At 37.3% G+C, this 20,038-nt stretch overlaps 1 protein-coding gene across 2 annotated transcripts; it reads right to left on the bottom strand.

The window, feature by feature from the left end:
- Positions 1-4,932: 4,932 nt before the first annotated feature.
- Positions 4,933-12,527, bottom strand: LOC133526250 (uncharacterized). 2 transcript variants are annotated; one of them, XM_061862790.1, is made up of 2 exons: positions 11,629-12,527; positions 4,933-6,544 (listed from the first exon to the last, which is right to left on the bottom strand). In XM_061862790.1, the coding sequence occupies exon 2, from the start codon at positions 5,602-5,604 to the stop codon at positions 5,212-5,214; it is 393 nt and encodes a 130-aa protein (XP_061718774.1). In that variant the 5' UTR covers positions 5,605-6,544; positions 11,629-12,527; the 3' UTR covers positions 4,933-5,211. The 2 variants fall into 2 exon arrangements, with proteins under 2 accessions (XP_061718774.1, XP_061718775.1); XM_061862791.1 differs by having other exon boundaries at positions 11,633-12,527.
- Positions 12,528-20,038: the final 7,511 nt, after the last annotated feature.

Raw genomic sequence — 20,038 nt, 5'->3', positions numbered from 1 at the left:
AGTAAATACAGTGAATTTAAGATTTTCATACAAAACTTGTTTTTGCTCTATTTCGTTTGTTTTATAAGGTGGAGTAATATAAACTTATTTCAGCCCTAGATATACCTTATGTCATTATATGTGCAAAGTCTCAAAATGAGAATGAAACCCCGTTTGTATGGGAAGGTGAAATTCGCCCCAGCTTGCCGGGGACTCTTAAATCGTTAACTTTTATAATGTCCACAGAAAAGACGCCCGTTAGATGGAACGTATTTGACCCAAGAGTCTTCGAATGTCCACGCAAAGATGTTGGGATCAATTTACAGTGGAATTCCTGACAACTCGAATAACTCACTGTCGACTAGCAAACTTTTTAAGTAGGTAGTGAAATTACTTATGAAAAAAGATCTAATCTGTCATTTTATTTAAATATGAGTAACACCAATATAAAATTTTAGATAACGAGCGATAGCTGGGGAGGTAGACGGACGAAATTTTAAAATAATTCGGCAATGATAAAGTCAGTTTGTCAAGAGGCATATGTTTCTTTTCTAAAGATGATGTTTCTTTCTATACTTTTAATGGGATTAAGCTACTAGTTAATATCGTCGTCGTCTCAGCCCAAAGACGTCCACTGCTGGACAAAGGCCTCCCCCAAGGATCTCCATTAGTTAATATAACTATGTGCAATATGTCAATGTGTGTTCGGTGGAACCTTTTAAGGTGTCCAAAGGTTACTCACATTTTTTACTGATCCGACATAGAAAAAAATAAAGCTACATTATCTTGGTCCGAATTAAATAACAGATGCGATGGTAAAAAAATCCTTATACTCGTAACGGATCTTAGACTAAAGAGGCCAGGATTTATGAAGACCTGAAATAGTAAGAATTAAAATTCTTGATGCACTGTTATTACAAATTAGACCCTAACTCCATCTAATTAGAGTTTTCATTTTCAAATGCAGTATTTTGCAAGTTTTGTTCATTCTTTATAATACTCGTATGTAAGTAGCTCTATGTTGAGCACAAAGGGATTATACTTTATATTTTAAAGAATGTTGTCAAAGCATAGTTCTAATGTTAGTAATAAAATAACTCAGTACTTCACGAAAACAAATAATTAGAGAAGCAATCGGAATAACTTATTAAAAAGAGCTCTCTACAGCGACTCTCGAGTTCCAAACTTTTGTCTCTTATCTAAACCAGCAAAAAAAGACAAATATTTCATAAATTTATTATTTTTTCTAAGTACGTAGATTCGTAGAGGGTTAAGATCGCTGGTTGGCAAGAAACAATATTTAAGCAGCATAATTCAACACAGCCTAAATAAGTAAATACCATTTCCATTACCCTATGTTTGTGATACTATTTGTGAGGTACATGCAATGATATCATGCACAACGTAGCGTGCAAAAATATCTGACAAATTTTTATTGGCTGAAAGAGCGTCAATATTTTTACGATTTCGTTCTGCAAGATATTTTACAGTACATATGTCGAAACTTTAAAGAGCCATATAATGTACTGTAAAACGTTGTACGATACACGTGCCAATAGGTAATTCGCAACTGGTGCCGGTTTAAAACACTCCCTTCGGTCGTGTTTTAATTTATCACCACTCGTTGCGAATTTCCTATTTCTGCACTTGTATCGTAAATAACTATTGCAGGTGACTCTGTAAGACTTTCCTTCCGGATAAGATTCTTTTTAAATAAAAAACAAATTTGCGGCCCGATTCGAAGAATAAATATTAAATATTATAGGACATTATCAGACAAATTGTCCCACTAAGTCCCACGGTAAGCTCAATAAGGCTTGTGTTGCGGGTACTTAGACAACGATATATATATAATATATACATATTTATAAATACTTAAATACATAGAAAACATCCATGAATCAGGAACAAATATCCATGCAAATCACACGAATAAATTATCTTACCAGTATTTGAACCCGGGACCATCGGCTTCATAGGCAGGGTCACTAACTCACTACCCACTAGCCCAGACAGGTCGTCAAAAGTAAAAATGATTAAGACACGTTTAAGATCTTGGAGAGATCTTTAAAAGATCGATAGCTAAAAGACATGTCAAAATTGACGTTTATTTTCGATTCCGCTGTGATCCCAATAAGATCTATCTACAATATTTCTAACGTCAAAGTGACATTGGTTGCCCGAATCGAGCTGCTTCTGTGAATTATATGACATACAAACGATATCTAAATGAGGACTTATCTAAACCAGAACTTATCGTTAGCGTATCTCATTCTTCGAATCGAGCCGTTGGTTTCGTTCCGTCCACTCATCATCGGGTTCGACCCATATAAAAATATAACATGTTTATGTGGAAATATTTACACAACGTCACGCAAAAAGTTCATTCTAAAAGTGACGTAATACAACTGATAAATTAGGGTAATGTATTGAAAAGTAAGTAAATGGGATGAACCCAAAAAAAACCTAAAAACAGGGAATAATTTAGACCCACATAAATCATAATTTTAACGGATGATTCATATTTAGAATAATATGTATTCCATTTCTATATTATTAACAGTCGACTTCCACTCGTTTTGTTTGATCAAAATTCACAATTTTGTGAGCTATTTTAAAAGTGAGCGGAACACGAAATGCCTTTTAGTATCTAAGTATATTTCTGGAATAATAATTGTTTTATTTCATATCGAAAAATTGACCAAATCCGTTTTAGAAATTAAGAGAATTGAATGCAGTAAAGAACGTCCTTTATCACAAAAGTTCTTAGCGTGTATCTGTTAGTTTAAAATAAATAGGTTTAGTTTTTATGTTTGCCATGTCACGTGCTCTCATTATCTCAAATCGAATCTTGTTTAGTAAATCTTATGTATCTTAGATAAGGTAGTGGTTATTAATTTTGAATTGTCATGTGTTGCAATTTTATGATCATTCTTGCCTACTCGTATGTGAAAATGTCTTCGCGTGTAGCGTTGGGGAAATGTGTCTGATCTTCCTCTTCGAATAAAATACTCTTACTAATACGTAACCAAAGTATGTCTAGTCTAGTTAAGTATATTATTTACTCGTATATTATGTTAAAGGTAGTTAAATTGTCATATATTTAATGTAGTCCGTGGAAAAAAACATAAGAGTATATTTTATATATCTGTGTTTATGGTCATTATTAATCAAAATTATCCATGTAATTATCTAGACTTAAATTGTCTAAGTTGGCAGCACTTTTGATAGCTCAGACTGTGCAAGTCTTATTTAAGCGTCATAATTTCATAAAAGCTTGGCTCTTGCACAGTCTGGCTGGACTATCAAAATTGCTGCCGACTTAGCTTGGTCTAACTCTACCTACTCGTATTTTGCTTGTTTAGGAAATATACTTAATTTTACTGCTTCTTAATTATTTAAAATTAGGTATTACCATACCAGTATGAATTATTATGACGTTTCAATAATTCGCAATTGTGAAATGGACTGCAATTGTTTTTTTCCAGGACTATGCGACTATTCGCTTAAGTTGACAATTGACTGTCAAATTATATAAAATATTTTACGACTAAAATGTGAACATCTATTGCAATAAATACCAAATTATTGAAAAGAAATTTTTCATTTTGGAACCAATATTATCGTATCATTTTTGTAACATTAGCAACGGCATCCAGGTAAATTATCTAATATTCTAAGAAATGAGATCCAAACTATAAAATCTAAAAATCATCATAAATGCTGCCTTAAGAGGATAGTGGAGGACCGCTTCTCCATACAAACGTAGTTCCGATTTTCCTCCCTGCATATTGCCATTAAATAAATATTTTTACACAATTTAATGAATATTAATCATAGCTATGCCTCGTCGTTTGATTAGATTTTTGATTATTATAAAGTTTAGGAGCGAAAATCAAAAACCATGCGAATTTTAAAAAGTTGCTAACCAATAAAAAATAACAAAATATAATAATAAATCGAAAAAAAAAACAAACTAAGGGCATAGCTATGGTTAATATTCATTAAATTATGTCAAAATATTTTCTGTAATGTTTATGTCGTGAGAGGAAAATGGGGCTACGTTTGTGTTGTCCCCATTTTCTCTTAATGATGTTTATTGCATTCAATTTCATCAAATAGCACTATCTATATTTTATTTTGCTAATTAAATATCAGAAATCTCGTAGCATTTTGCTGGCAGCTTAATTGAGTTAAAATAATTGGTATAGGCAGTTACTTTGATGGTGAATCAATACTTACCTACTCCTTGTTACAGACGTTTACTTACAAAATAAATCTTATTAACTCAAATCAATCATTTCAACTGGAATCGGGTAAAATATTTTTTTAAGCTAAACGATAACTGTCTGAAAAACATTGCTAGATTACCTATATCTAGTGCTAACATTCGCAAAAAAGCTAAATTGAATCCTATTAATAATTATTCAGCTTAAGAGGCTGTCAATACCTAAAGCGCGCACACTGTCTATTTGTATCGGAGTAAATGAGATAGCACTGCCGCATGTTACTGGGCCTGGGCAAGGGAATAATAAGAAAAATATTTAAATAAAAAAAAGTGGATTATTAGTGTAATATTTTACTCAACAGCGGTTTAGATATAAATGTTTTGAAATTGTGATTTTAATTGCAGACCCATAAGTCAAAACAATAAAGACATAGAACCGTTTAATTGTGATTTTAAGACCAATCTTTGCAATTATTTTCTATCGAGCCGATTTCGTTCAATCATGTATCGAGTACAACCACGGTCTTTGAAATATAATTAATATGAACATATATTTTTCTTACTTGACTAAAACAAATAGTCTTTCATAAAAAACTGTTTAAGTAACATCAATTTCAAGGACATTGGGTGTTGACAGCCTCTTAAGAAAAATTACACCACTAATAATATAGGTGCCGATTGCTTGAAATGTTATTTTAAAAGGATCGAGAAATGATAAATAACGATACATTTATGGGTCGCTTTATTCGATACACAATAGAGATTTGCTTAACAATTATAATTCGTAAACTTTGACTAGGTAGTGACTAGATTAGCCCATCGGGCCACCTGTTGCTTCGATTAGCAATTTTCAGCCTTACGGCTTTTTCCTTAAGCACTAACCGGAGCCCGGCATAGGAATGTTTTGTAGGTAACACCAATGACGTACACTCATTAAATAAACACTGAAGAGTCCGAGCGGGCGCGAAGAATTAGGTTTTGGAGGGCTCCGGGCCCAGCAACACTCAGGCCACCGCCATCTCGTCGATTCCGCGGAGCAGCCGCGAGCGCAGCCGCGCAAACACGGGGTGCTCGATGGGGATGCCGCGCCGGTGCAGGAACCGCAGCGTCTCCTGCGCGCACACCAGGAACCCGAGTTGCTCGGGATCCATGTCCACCGGCACAGAGTCCAGCAGCGGGTCCTCGTTCTCGTCGTTGAAGTCACCGCGAGCCTCCTCCTCGCGCTGTGTGTCATCCAGTTCCACTGAACAAATCCGTCCGAACAGCCGCTTCAGCGCCTGTCTCTTCTCCGCACTCTCCGAGTCATGAAGCAGCGGCTCGCTGCGCGACCGCTTACGCCGTCGCTTCGCCCGCATCTCGTCAGTTTCGTCACAATCGCGTTTGCGCTTGCTAGTCATCGCGTGCCTGCCGGCGTCAGGATGCAGACTGCGAATGGGCCGTGCACAGGGAATTGAAGGGCCTCGACGCAATTACACGGGCGCCGTTCGTCTCTCTCCTGCGGCGCGGCGGCGGGCGCGCGCGAGCGGGACGCCGACGGCAGCTGCACCGGGAACAGCTGGGCGACCAGTTGCAGGGCGCGGGGCACGCACGCTTTGTTTGATAAAGTTTATTCGGTGAAATAAAACTGTTAGCCGCGATTGCGCGGGCCGGCGGGGCGCGGGTGCGCGCGGGGGGGACAGGACCGGCCGGGCCGGCAGCTGCCTCGCATCTGCCCGACTTCAGGTGGATTCCCCGTGCTTCGTCTCAAGGCGGCTTCTATCGACTTAGCTCGGTGTAAACAAAGCCTGCCTTCCTAATCTATGTAACTAAACCCTGTAAATTGATGGAACAGGGAGCGCCCGGAGGCTAACGCCGAACACAATCTTCGTTTAACAAAGCAACGTATATGAACGCTTGGTAAATCGTGTAGCGTTTCTGTTTCAAACTACATAAGAATTAAAATAACAACAACTCCCTAACAGATAGGTACCTAACATATATGTTTATTTAATATACATCGCAATCAATTTATTTAAACTAGTCACGTAACAAAAAGAGTAAAAATTTCGCATTGCGGGCGATGGAAAAACGAAGTTAAAAATAAATTCATATCCGAGCTCATCGTTTCACGGACATTTCAGTCCACTATATACAAGTAGGTAAACTAAGTACATAAATTGTAAAAATCAATACTGCCGGGCTTATGTACTATGTATTTACCTGCAGGAACTGTCGAACATAGTGAACTACAGGTGCAATTTTCGTTTATACGTGTGTGTGGTTTTATCAAAGTTGATGCGTTGCAACGGAGTAAAGTTCATACTGCTCATAGTTAATATATTTTTGTCGGCCGGGTACCTACTGTAGTAAAAGTCAAGATGCTTGGTCAAACACTGATTTATTTCCCTTACCCACATATGAATATATCTAACATTAAGATCTACCTACATATTGTTATTGTAAATCTACAACATCTTTCTCCTCGTAGCTAAGTTTTGTTTGACAAATTATAAATGCCCTACTGACTAACAAGTATGTAAAACATATGTATTTCAACCATAAAAATATGGATATATAATCTCAACTTTTACTTGAATAGTCCCTATTCTTCTTATATCCGATATTTTTAAACATAAAAGAAAAATAAGTAAACAAACCCTTAATTTACTGACGTCAAAAACAACAGCCGTATTATAGTTTATGTATATGAATAATAACTAGAGCTATTTCTAACTAATTATTTTAAATATACCTCTTCCATATTTAGAAGCAATGGTGTTCAAAGTAGGTCAATAAATACTGCATACCCGATGCAACTTTAAATGCGCGATATTAGTCCCTATGGCTATAGCGTAACCAGTGTAAAATAATGTCGTTATTTGTTTAACGCGTGGCCAATATAATGTCTTAAGGAATACGTATTATACGGTTACATGATAAAGAGTATTCAATGACCTGTACATACGGCTTAAAATATTATTCTAAGACATAATGTTAAACAAATTATTGTTCTGTCCCATTAGCTGTTGTTTTTTTTTTTTAATAATATATACTTACAGTTTAACCGTAGATGTACTGACCTAATGCAATTTTTTACATTGAAAAAAAAAAAACTATTTTTTTTTTCTTTTTTAACTAATTTGTTACACTAGGTATGTATTAAGGTTGTACATTTAATCTATTTCTGGCATTGCAGACACTAGTTTCCGAGCCTTGCTCCTAGTTGTAGGGCCAGGGGGCACCCCAGTATGCCTAGCACCTGTTGGATTGGTTGGGACACTTACTGAGATAGGTGCCGGTGGAGGCGGTGGAGCCGCAGCTACCTCGGACGCACTTTGCCCTGGTGGCGGAGCGGAGACGACGTCAGCTACTGTGTCGCGGGTGCTCGTGCTCGGCTGTGGCACGTCACGGCCAACAACGCCTTGCACGTTGTCGGTGAGAGTGCGTGGTTTCTGCCGGCGAATGATGTGACGACGATTACGCCGATATTCACGCCCGAGGCGGTCCCGTAAAATATAAGATCTGGGCTCGGGAGCCTTACTTACCACTTTCATAAACTCACGTTTATGACCGTCGGCTACCACTACATTTTCTTCACTTTGTAGTGGAGGGAGATCTCGAGCTGATTGATCATATCTACATTTTTGTCGCAGCTGTTTATTTAGAATGGACTGATGATTTTGAATATATTTTGTTTTCCCGTCTCCTTTTAGATACATTGGCAAACGTGTGCGAATATTTCTACCCATTAATATTTTAGCTGGTGAATCTATACCATCCCTAGGTATAGTTCTAAAATTTAATAGTCCTATCTGATAATCTTGACCTGATAAAACACACTTTTGTAACATTTTTTTCACCGTACGTATTGCCCGTTCGCTTTTTCCATTTGACTGCGAGTACATTGGAGAAGACGTGATGTGATTTATATCCCATCTTTCGACAAAATTTCTAAATTCTTTCGATGCATACGCCGGCCCATTATCCGTTATCAATTCTATAGGACAGCCGTGTCTTGCAAATTGTTCCGTCATAGCTGCGATTACACAATTACTATTAATTGACTTCAACTGGTTTACCTCTATATAGTTCGAAAAATAATCGACTATTATCAAATAATATTTCTTATTAAGCTCAAAAATGTCAGAGCCTACCTTATACCACGGCTCGTTGGGTATATCATGTGGTACAAGCGGCTCCGGCGGCGGCCGCGGGGCATGCAACGCGCACGCCGCGCACGCGCGCACCACCTCTTCCACGTCGCGCGACATGCCCGGCCAGAACATGACGTCACGCGCACGCCGCTTGCATCGGTCGATTCCCAAATGACCCTCGTGTATGCGATTTAACATTTCTCGCCGTAAAGAGTCTGGAATGTAAACCTTATCGTGTTTTAACACTATACCTTCCTCGTATTGCATGCACTCTCTATATGGCCAAAAGACTCTAAGGTCATTATCAATCTCGTATTTGTTTTTTGGCCACCCATTCTTAATATACTGTACTAGCTTCCTACTTACGTTGTCTCTTGCTACATGTTCCCTCAACATGTTCATTTTTTTATCACTAAATTGTACGTGACTTAAGACGAAGCACGCCTGCGCCTCCATCTCGTCGGCCATCCGCTCATGCATCAGTTCAGATAATGCTGCCCGTGAGAGTGTATCCGCTATATACATGTATTTGCCTGGAGTATACATTACCTGGAAACTGTAGCTTTGCAAACGCAGTCTCATGCGTTGAAGGCGCGCTGGTACAGCCGATAAAGACTTCTTAAAAATTGCCTCGAGCGGTTTGTGGTCGGTTTGGATGGTCACGTCCTGTCTCCCGAATATATATTGGTGAAACCGTTCACAGGCAAACACGATCGCTAGCATCTCCTTCTCAATTTGCGCATATCGTGTTTGCGTATCGGTGAGTGTGCGTGATGCAAATTCCACCGGGCGTCCATTTTGTAGTACCACACACCCAAGCGCCACGGCACTAGCATCAACTGAAATCACCAAGGGCTCTCGTTCGCTGTACAGTGCCAAAACCGGTGCTTTTGAAATTTTTTGTTTTAACACTTTGACCGCTTTCGAGTGTTGTTCGTCCCATGTCCAGTTTACATCTTTTTTCAATAAATCTCTCAATATTTTTACGGATTCCGAGTAGTTAGGTATAAACTTAGAAAGATAGTTCACCATACCTAAAAATCGCTCTAATGCTTTTCTGTCTTGCGGATCAGGCATGTCCACGACGGCTTTCACTTTCTCATCGTCTGGTCTCATTCCTTGTCGGTCAAACACGTGCCCCAAATATTTTATCTCAGTAACCGCGAATTTACATTTGTCTCTGTTAAATCTAATACCTATCTCTTTTGCTCTCTGTAATAATTTTTGTAGCCTACAGTCATGCTCTTCTTTAGTTGACCCCCAGACTATTATGTCGTCGATAAACGAATCGGTTCCTTCTAAGTCCTCTAAATGTTGTCTTACCTGCGCGTGGAACATCTCTGGTGCACAGCTGATTCCATAGGGGAGCCTTAAAAATTGGTACCTACCAAATGGTGTGTTGAACGTGCAGAGGTCAGCACTAGCGTCGCTAAGCTTGAGCATCCAGAACCCGCAACGTGCGTCAAGCACGCTAAAGTAGCGCGCGCCGCGCAGGCGAGCCGCCAGCTCACTCACCGTTGGCAGCACGAAGTGCGCGCGCCGTACCGCCCGGTTCAAATGCAATGGGTCCAAGCATACTCGGATGTCCCCGTTTTTCTTAGCGGCCACAACTATAGCGTTGACCCATGGAGTAGGATGACTTACTTTCCGCACCACACCTAACTTTTCCATTCTAGCAATTTCATCACGCAATTTATCTTTCATACCTAACGGTATTCTACGTACCGGGCAAATTACCGGTGGCACATTCGGATCCACTACAATTTCATGTGTGCCCGGTAATTCACCTAAGCCTTTAAACAAATCCTTATACTCATCCACGTTCAAAATATCTATAGTATCTATACGTTTAATCAATCCCAATTTGACACAACTTTTCAAACCTAAAATATTCTGAACGTGCATGCTCGTGACTACAAATTTTAATTTATATTTACTTCCTTTGAAGTCAAAGTACAATTTACACTCCCCAATTATTGGCACTGTATTATTTGTGTATGAAAAGACTCGTTTACGGAATGGAACTAAATCCTGAATTCTCAAACCCATAGATATATAGTCAGATTCGTTTAAAACATTCAAAACCGCCCCACAATCCAATTTAAAATTGATCGGCTTACCTTTAAAATATAAAGGTTCAATCCATTCCGAAACCTTGTCTTTACCTTTAAAATCCAACTTATCCTTCAGCGAGCGAACATATAACACATTCACATAAAGGTCATCATCCTCCGATGTTTCGGTGTAATAGTCATCCTCCGTGATCGACATATAGTCCACACGATCTACTTTCCGCTTAGGGCACACTCTAGCGTAATGTCCGCGCGTTTCACATACATAGCACACCGCGTTGACCGCCGGACAGTTAGCCGCCTGGTCGCAGAAGGAGCTTCCGCAGCGCGAGCATCGCTGGTCGCGCGCGCCCGGCCGGCCGCTGCGCCCGCCGCGCCGGCCGCGGCCCCGGCGCCCGCGCGCCCCGCGAGCGCGCCCGACCGCGTCCACCTGGACAGCTGATGACGTCGAAGCCTGTGCCCGCTCAATCTGTCGACTCTCTTCTGTAGACATTTCGTGCGCCTCGCATATCTGTACCGCCTTAGCGAGTGTCAATCCGTCCGCTCTAAGTAGACGGTCCCTTACTACGTTACTAGAAATGCCACAAACCACTCGATCCCGTATAAGCCCATCCTCCAAAGTATCAAACTCGCATACTTGACTGAGTACTTTTAGCGCCGTCACATATTGATTGATAGTTTCACCTGCATTCTGTGCGCGTGTAAAAAACTTAAATCGTGCCATTGTAATGTTGACTTTTGTACCGAAATGCTCGTCGAACTTCCGCTTAACACAATCAATATCCTCGGCACTTTCATCTTTCTGATACGTGAAAGTTGAAAAGATCTCATATCCTTCGGGCCCGATGAGGTTGACCAACAAGCTCGCTTGCACATCCTTAGCCTCCTTGCTCACTCCGGAAGCCTTCAGAAACACCGCGAATTGCTTCCACCATTTTTTCCATGCGTCGGCGCGCGCCGCCGCGCAACCCTCGACATTTAATTCTGGCGGAGGACGAGCGTGCTCCATTTTACACACAACTTACACACTGACACACGGTTATTTAACTAATTTTACACTTATCACAGCGATTACGCTTTTTAATTAATTTACCGCTGCCACCATGTAGTAAAAGTCAAGATGCTTGGTCAAACACTGATTTATTTCCCTTACCCACATATGAATATATCTAACATTAAGATCTACCTACATATTGTTATTGTAAATCTACAACACCTACCTATTAAAAATAACGCAGACAATAGAAATTCTAACTATCAGGCTAATTTCAAAAATATAGGTAATGTGATACTGATCTAATATGGATCTGACATCATTCCAATATGAGATGGTTCCAATCTCCTTTAGAGGACCTGCTGAATTATGTCAACTTTCATCCATAAACATCACTTTTAACACTGACAGATCAGTATCAGGTCAGTATCATATTAGAATGAGATTTAGTAGCCGAAGCTCGAATTGGCCTGTATATCTAGCTGATATTTTATACAAAAGAGGTATCCGCTTGTTTTGAAAACTTTTATTTTGTCTGCTTATTGTTCAAATCTCAAATCTCTGTTTTGTCTTCAAAAATAAGTTGTGTTTGATATTGTATTGAAGGTAACGAAAATACCGTATGTTTACTATTATTTTTTGTATTTAAAAATCCCTTAACAAGTCTACCACTTATTTCAGGCGGGTAAAGAAGTGGCGCGGTGAATTATTACAGTATAAGTATTTGGCAAAAATTTCAGTTTTGGTACAAGCTTTTATCGCCGACTGTACTTTTTTTCCACAGGCAACTAATACTCATCGAGACAATTCTAATAACCCAAAAACAATTAGTTTGCGTTGTTTTGTCACAGAGTTCCCATGGCCACCTCCTGGCTCCATAATCAGCTCAATATCATAATATTGCATAATTTCAGCTCAGTCGGAAATCGGGAAGTGAGTCAATATTTGACCCACACTAATATACACATGCATATATACTAACAGAACAGGGCAAGTTAAATAAAAGCTTATAAAAAGGTAGCTGAGTTGAGAGACTAAAATTAGTTTAATATGTAACATTTTAATTTAGGTACTTAACAAAAAACATACAGTTGAAGAAGCCAACTGGAGGAGAACCAGCCCGTAGAGTATGTGCGGAAAGAGGAGAGTCGTGGATTATATGGGAACCAAATAATCTTCTCTTTCCGCCAAGCTCTAGCTGGCCATAATTATCTAAATCCAAGCAACCGCTTCAATTAAAATGTTATTCGATTAAGAGTTATTTGCTTGCTTTAGCTGTAAGATTTTTTTCGAATAGACTATACCTACTGGGAAAGTATGGGCCCATGTACATTCTTGAATGTACACGTTAAATTTATTCATTTAGGTAGTTTTTATTTTATTTTTTATTTTGTTTTATTAAAATACAACCATGTTACAATGTATCGGTGTGTGTAATTTTTCGCCAAATATATAGTCCATCATACCTTTAATTTTTTATCCAGCGCTTTCTGATAATCTTCACTCGTTTCCTGCTATTTACAATGCCACGATGGTATTTATTTTTTCACAAAATGTTTTGTTGTCCATAAAATATCATCGTACCAAAAAAAATACTTTGTGTACTTAACTTTTTTCTACTTGAGGTAGTAACAGAAAGCGTTTCTTCTTCAAGCACTAAGTTTTTATATGGGAGCCATTTTTCGGCAAAGGCGAAAAAGTTAATACACTTTCGAACCATCTCAATCTGAAGACAATTAGAAAAATGCTAGATATTGTCAAAACACAATATAATAGGGTATAATTTCGTTTAAACAATTAAAAGTAAAAAAAAAATTACAGGAAAAGTTGGTAAAACTGTCAGAAGATCATGGACAAAAAATATAGTTGTATTTTTATTATGTAGTTTGATATCCACAAATGACTTGAAAAAGTACTGCTTGAAATAACACATTAAAATACTTAAATTCGCTGTATATTAAACTATGGTATAAGAAGCTACATAAACTAATTATAGGCACACTTATACCATATCCTATTGTAAAGCCTACTATAAAGTTTCAGAACAATCTAGCTAGTCGTTTTAAAATGAGAGCGTAAAATTGTATGGAGAGCCGAGCTTGCTGCGGAAGAAACAAACGTAGAAAGCTAGCACGTCGTTTCGCGTCTAACGCGTCATGAATGTCTTAAGTCGCGCTTGATGTACGAGTATGAAGGCGCGCATTTTGACAAGTTATGCTAGATAAACTTGTGGTTGTGACCGAGTGGTTGAGGTAACTGCCGCGAATGTAGAGGATGCTAGTACAATCTCAGCCCTGGAAACTGGAGTGTTTCTACTTGAAATATTAGCACAAGTCAAAATATTTTTATAAAATATTTTGATTTGTTTCCTAGTATGATATGCTTGACATATAAGGTTAATTAGCCTTAAAATAGGTAAATTTATAAGAACTTTAGCGATTCCTCTGTACGGATCCCAACTTTGAAATTAATTAGCCAGCCGACTACTTGGGAAAGCTGTTGTTGTAATTTGATCTATCTAATTTTAGCAACAAAGTCGTTTGAAAGTGAGCGTGTCTTTTTTTGCTTTGGTTTTATTTTGACGAGGTTAAGTAAAGTAAAATATGGGTAAATGATCCTTAGCTAAATAGCCTTTTATAGATTGAGAACTTCCCACACACTTCTAATTTTTCGCAAAGGTTTTATTAGGACGCTTTCAGGTAAATTGGCTGCTTTATATTGTTTTCCACACTTTTCTTGTCGTCCTTTAAAAAGGGCAAGATTTCAGAATAACGTAACGTTAAGACACACAATCGGAATTTGAGAGCTGTCGGTGCAAAGACGATCAGCTTGCATGCTAAAATGAATCGTTGCCTGTGGAGTTAAAGGTCAGATTTATGTGTTGAATGGGTATTTCGGGATTGCATTGGCGACACATGCATTACAAGGCATTCCTGAGACAGACGTGCTTTGTCATCTGCATCGGATTGGTTCTGGTTTCCCGTTTGGTCTGTGTGGCGATACGGCGGCAGAGTATGTCGGAGACAGAGATTTGTGTAAGGAGTCAAGTATTATTCCGGTTAAGTAACTATGTACTGCGGGGTATTTTGTTGCAACATAAAAGCGAGATTGAGTTAAAAATGTATAAACCCACAATAGATTCAAGGTTGGTCGAGGCAGATTACTTACTCTTTAATCAATAGCTACTCGACCGGCGTTTGTACACTTTGTACCGAAAGTTTCTTGAGTGGCGGCAGTGGGAGATGTTTCTCTAATATTATTCTCTTGTTATGACGAGAGATAGCCCTTAACGAGATGGACTGGTAATCTAGTCACGATTTCAGGGAGTTGTAGATGGACAGTGCACGACCGGTTATTGTGGAGACTTTTGGGTGCAAAAATGTTATACTGTATGGGTATGTAAGACCACTCATGTACAGAATTGTTTTTTTTTTCAAGATTTTAAGTATGTAATCCATACTTTTGGGGAAAATATGAGTCCAATTGTCTGTTTATGCGCGTGAGAGGTAGTTTTATAATTTTTAGCAGGTTTATTGGCACATAATAACGGTTATTCTATGTATAACGATTCTTTTACCTTCCAAGCGATTCGGTTATGGAATGTCCTGCCGTCTGAGCTGAGAAGACAACTCAAAATACACTATCTGTCCCTTCCTCAAACTCGTTAGTCATAAATTTTATTCAATTATGAAATAGTATAATTATTACATAAGTAATATAAAATTATAGTTAGTCATTAGATTCTGTGTTATATATATACATTTATTTATTTATTTGTGCTGATTTTTTCCGTGTTCTGGTTCTCCATTTATTTTAGCTACCCTTATACATATTTCTTCCTTACGGTAATACTCTTCATTAATTTTGGGTTTTGCAATATGAATATACCTAAAAGTAAAATATAAAAATAACACAAAAATATATAAACACATTATCAAAAACCTAACAAAACTGGAATTTGACCGTATTAAGAATACCACTGAAAACTTAACCCTATTACTTACGCCATAGTTAATATGACACATCTGTGTTTGTAAATCTCTGTGCTTCGCAAGTCCAAACTCAGGCGGCGAATGATTGCAATAGCTGTAAGCAATGTCTAGACTCCAGATCTAGACCGAGATCATTTTGAAAGGCTATAGCGATGTACGGCGTACCGTAAGCAAGTAAGTAAACAACGTATTGCTTGGTGGTAATCTTTTATTAACAACATTTCACATTAAGCTAAATATTAGTATGTATTCTTAGAAATAAAAGCTGGGTCAAAATTATTTTCGTTGTCTTTTTTCTGACCACTCTGTCACGCTTGTGTTTTTGTCTTTAAACAAATAAATAAAAAAATACGAGTGCTATTGTATGTCTTTCTAGCTGTAGATTATAATGGACATGAGAAAAATTAAAACGTCATCCCATACAAAAAGCTCGATTCCGTCACATTTTTTAGGTACAAAAAAAAAGCCTAAAAATGTGCTGCATACCTGCCCATCTCAAACTTTGTACCAGAAAATATACATAAATCCAAACAAAAAACCTTACCTGTTCATCTATTACTCATATTTGAATATTATTTTGATCATTATTGGCTGTGTCGTGTCGACCGTCCAATAGCGTCCTCATTAGGGAATTGTGTTTTCTAACAAAATCGTACCGCTTTTTTAGATCACAATACGGTTGCCATAAATTCAATGAGCAATCTTGAGAATTTTCTCTAGTGACTTCATCGATTCGAATCCTGATTTTTTCGCTTTCGCTTAATACAAAAAAAAAACACAAACATGGGTCTAAAACGTACTAGGTTAAAAAACCTTCAATCACCTTTTTCTCGAAACTGTGTTTTTGCAATTACTGTATTTTTCATTACGAGGGCAGTGCTGTCCAGAGAGCGGAGATTTTGAAAAATCTTACCGCTTTTTTAGATCACAATACGGTAGCCATAAATTCAACGAGCAATCTTGAGGATTTTTCCAGTGACTTCATCGATTCGAATTCCGATTTTTTGACTTCCGCTCGATAGAAAAAAATCGCGACCATAGGTCTAAAACGTATTTAAAAACATTGTAACAATTTATGCACAAAGCTAAAAATATGAAAAATGCTTCTAAAAATGCGAAAATGTATTCTTGAGGGATATTATCGATTAATATTGTTTTGTTAAAACTTATAAAAAAATTAAAGTTGAAAAACATGATATCAGCGGTGTCGAGCACGCACATCCATCTCACTCACGCTTGCGCTCAGTGAGAGTGAGAGAAGAACTCGAACTTACGCCTTAAGGCATACCTATTTATGTAACAATATGATTGAGGAGGTATGGCACGTTAATGAAAGCAAATGAAACTAAATTTAATTCATAAATCTCATAAAATTCTTTAATTTATAAACCGGCCTTATTATTTTAGAAATGCGTGTTGGACCACGCATACCTAATGTAGGGTTCCGTATCTTTCTATAATATTTAACCATCATATTCAAAATAAATTGTGGAAAGTGTTTATTCATTTTGTTTTATCAGTCAGACAAGATGGGTGAGGAAGGTACAATATTTTTGAATTTTGGAGCCATTATTCCAAATTAATTTCAGCACCATCGAATGATTTTACTTGTAAAGTTTTTTTATTTCACTTTTAGTCACTTGTATGAGTAGTAGTAACTTACGAACTAAGTAGAGGTTTACAAAATTCACCTAGGTTCTAAATTTCATTAAAATATACGGACTGAAAGATGGAAGGGCAGACAGACGGACATGACGAAACTCTAGGGTTTCATGTTTGCCATTTTGGCTACGGAACTTTTACGGTTAGCAACCTTAGCAGAAATACATGATAAAAGTGTTCAGAAACGAACTTGTCTTCTAACCCGATTTTGGATATTGAAGGGCCAACAGATTTGTTTTTATGACATAAATAATGCATTTTTAATATCAAATATCAAGTATCAAACATGTATTCAGCAAATAGGCCACAGGGGCACTTTTACATGTCCATTTTTACAAACAATAAAAATTACAAAATACAATTAAAAATATGGAATCGTTGAAATAATAATATATGTACAGTCAGCATCAAAAGTAGCGGATCAAACAAGGTTTCAAAACTATCTACCCGTACTACATTCGTACCCTACTACATTCTGTAACAGCTTAACAAAATGTGGTGGATATATATGTAGCACAATGAAGACGTTAAAATATATATACTTTTGAACGTAAATTTTATGGATTTATCAATATTTGGAAAAGTTATCCGGAATATCAGATACTTTTGGAGCGTTATTTCATCCGTTACTATTGATGCTGACCCTACCTACTTAAAAAAAACTGCGTGTTGAAGCTGCTATACGAAAAAACCGTAGTCTGTTTAAAGTATGTAATTGAAATGTAATAATTACAAAAGAACACGTTCAAATTGCCATGTTGCCACAACAGTCATTGGGAACAAGTCGAAACAGCATCTGAAAATTACCACTTCACCAATATGTGGTCGTCTTTGCAATAAAGGCAATGAACGTAACTATTTACCATCTGTCTTAATTTAGCTAGTTTTGTTCGCCAGTGGTTTATGTTCTCCATAACAGAGAGCTTGGTGAAATACTAGGGTGAGTTGCCTCAAACGTTCGGTGTCCAACGCATAGATGGCGCTAAATATAAAATTCAAAGAATTACCTCTGTTGGGTGAATTTATCCTCTACACACACCACACATCTTATATTATACCTACTGTCAATTAATACTAAATGTGTTTGTGGGCATTTTGGATTTTCAAGAGAGCGTACTCGCATATCTACCGATATTAGATAATGAAAACTAATGTCAGCACTTTGTATCTAAGGAGAAAATGTGTTAGGTTATCTCACAATTTTCTTGTAAAAGTTGATCTAACCCTCTCCAAACGAAAGTGTGTTTATAGTATAATGGAAGCAATTGGCTTGGTTATCAACCACATTATTTTACTCCTTTGTCCCTTATTCTGAATGAAATGAAGCGAGAATTAAACGACGTTTCCATGTTCCAAAGATTTCCCGGAAGCATATTGTTTACTGACAGCGTTTGATACTTGATATCAAACTGAAACGGATGTTGTAAGTATTAAGAAAATATTCTTATTTTCTTGTGCAAATTCAGATGATTTCTTATTTAGATGTGTCAATATTTACCGAGATAAATTGAAACGTTTACTGAGGTTGTGTAGCAGGAAATTGTTCTGTCTCAGTGTAAGTCAAATCAGCTACTTTTTGTGAAACGTGGAATTTTATGCAAGTTAGTGTGAGAACTCTAACCGAGTTTACCTCATTTATTATCGAATTGATGATTTTACAATCGTTTAAAGCAGAAAATACACATTTAGTCTTATTTTTTCAATGTATTTTGTGAAATTTCATTTAATTTCGTACAAGAATTATTTTTGTATACCAATACGGCCCAGAAATTAAAGTTAATTACATTAAAATGTGTCTTTTTCGCTTCGTATTATTAAAATAGTATACGTTATTGCGTTATTAGAGAACTTACATAATAGGTATAGTTTGTCTGCTTTTCTAAGACCAAGTCCGCCATAGTAAATGTATGGCGAACTTGATCTTAGAGGTCGGACATGACATGATGTACAGTCAGCGTCAAATACTTTGTAGCAAACAAAGTAGCCAAATAGTTCGGTACACCATATATTTAGTATGGTGTACCGAACTATTTGGCCACTTTGACTGCTACAAAGTATTTGACGCTGACTGTACTAACTAAACCCAATATTTGAATTTTTGAAAGATAGGTATACCTATAGTAAATTACGTAGCTACTTACTTACGAACTCAATAGTGCACTTAAAAAAAACAGGCCCGTATTTATAATCCATTAATACAAAAATTATATTTCAGCTAAGTTTGGAACGCCATTGAAATTAGATTCAACCACGTGTTCAGTTAAAAATTGTTTTATGACGGAAATTGAATTTTATAGCTGTTATGTCACATTTATTAATCGTTATAAAAGTCAGTCTTATTTCGGTAACATATTGTTCAATTTTGAATAAAGTAAGTAGATACGACGATTTATTCGTATCTATCGATGACGCTACGTTGCGTGAACAGAATTTGCGTGGCTGATTGTTTGACATATCGTGTATTTCTATATTTTGTAGTACTTTCAGAGGGCAAGTGACTCAAATGATCAATTAAAACCAGTATAATGGTGACCTCATGATCTGTTGCAATCATATCTAACCGGAGATTTAACATATACTGGTTTGTCAGAGCGTAAGACTCGTTTAGTCTTCGTAAGATTGTTATATCTATATCACCCCATGTATTTACAGGTACGGTGGGTGAATACGAAATTGATTACATTTTGATATTTTGTTTGTTGATGCTCGTTTGTAAAGTACTTATGGAAGAAAGTAAGGGTGTTTTGAAAACGTGATTTAACTATATACTCTTATATGATCCAGGGGCTGGCTATGAAAATAGATTTATTTCGGGATTTGGAATCAATCAAACTTTAATTTCTATTCCGCTCATATTTGCACAAACTAGCTTGCGGAGTTGAAGGTGGAGTTGGAGTTGGAGTTGCAGTTAGAGTTGGAGGTGGAGTTGGAGTTGGAGTTGCAGTTAGAGTTGGAGGTGGAGTTGGAGTTGGAGTTGC

The sequence above is a fragment of the Cydia pomonella genome, chromosome 16 (assembly GCF_033807575.1).
Source record: "Cydia pomonella isolate Wapato2018A chromosome 16, ilCydPomo1, whole genome shotgun sequence".
NCBI classification, from domain to species: domain Eukaryota; kingdom Metazoa; phylum Arthropoda; class Insecta; order Lepidoptera; family Tortricidae; genus Cydia; species Cydia pomonella.
The sequence above is the reverse complement of the archived record's forward strand: the minus strand, read 5'-3'. Positions and strand labels throughout refer to the sequence as shown.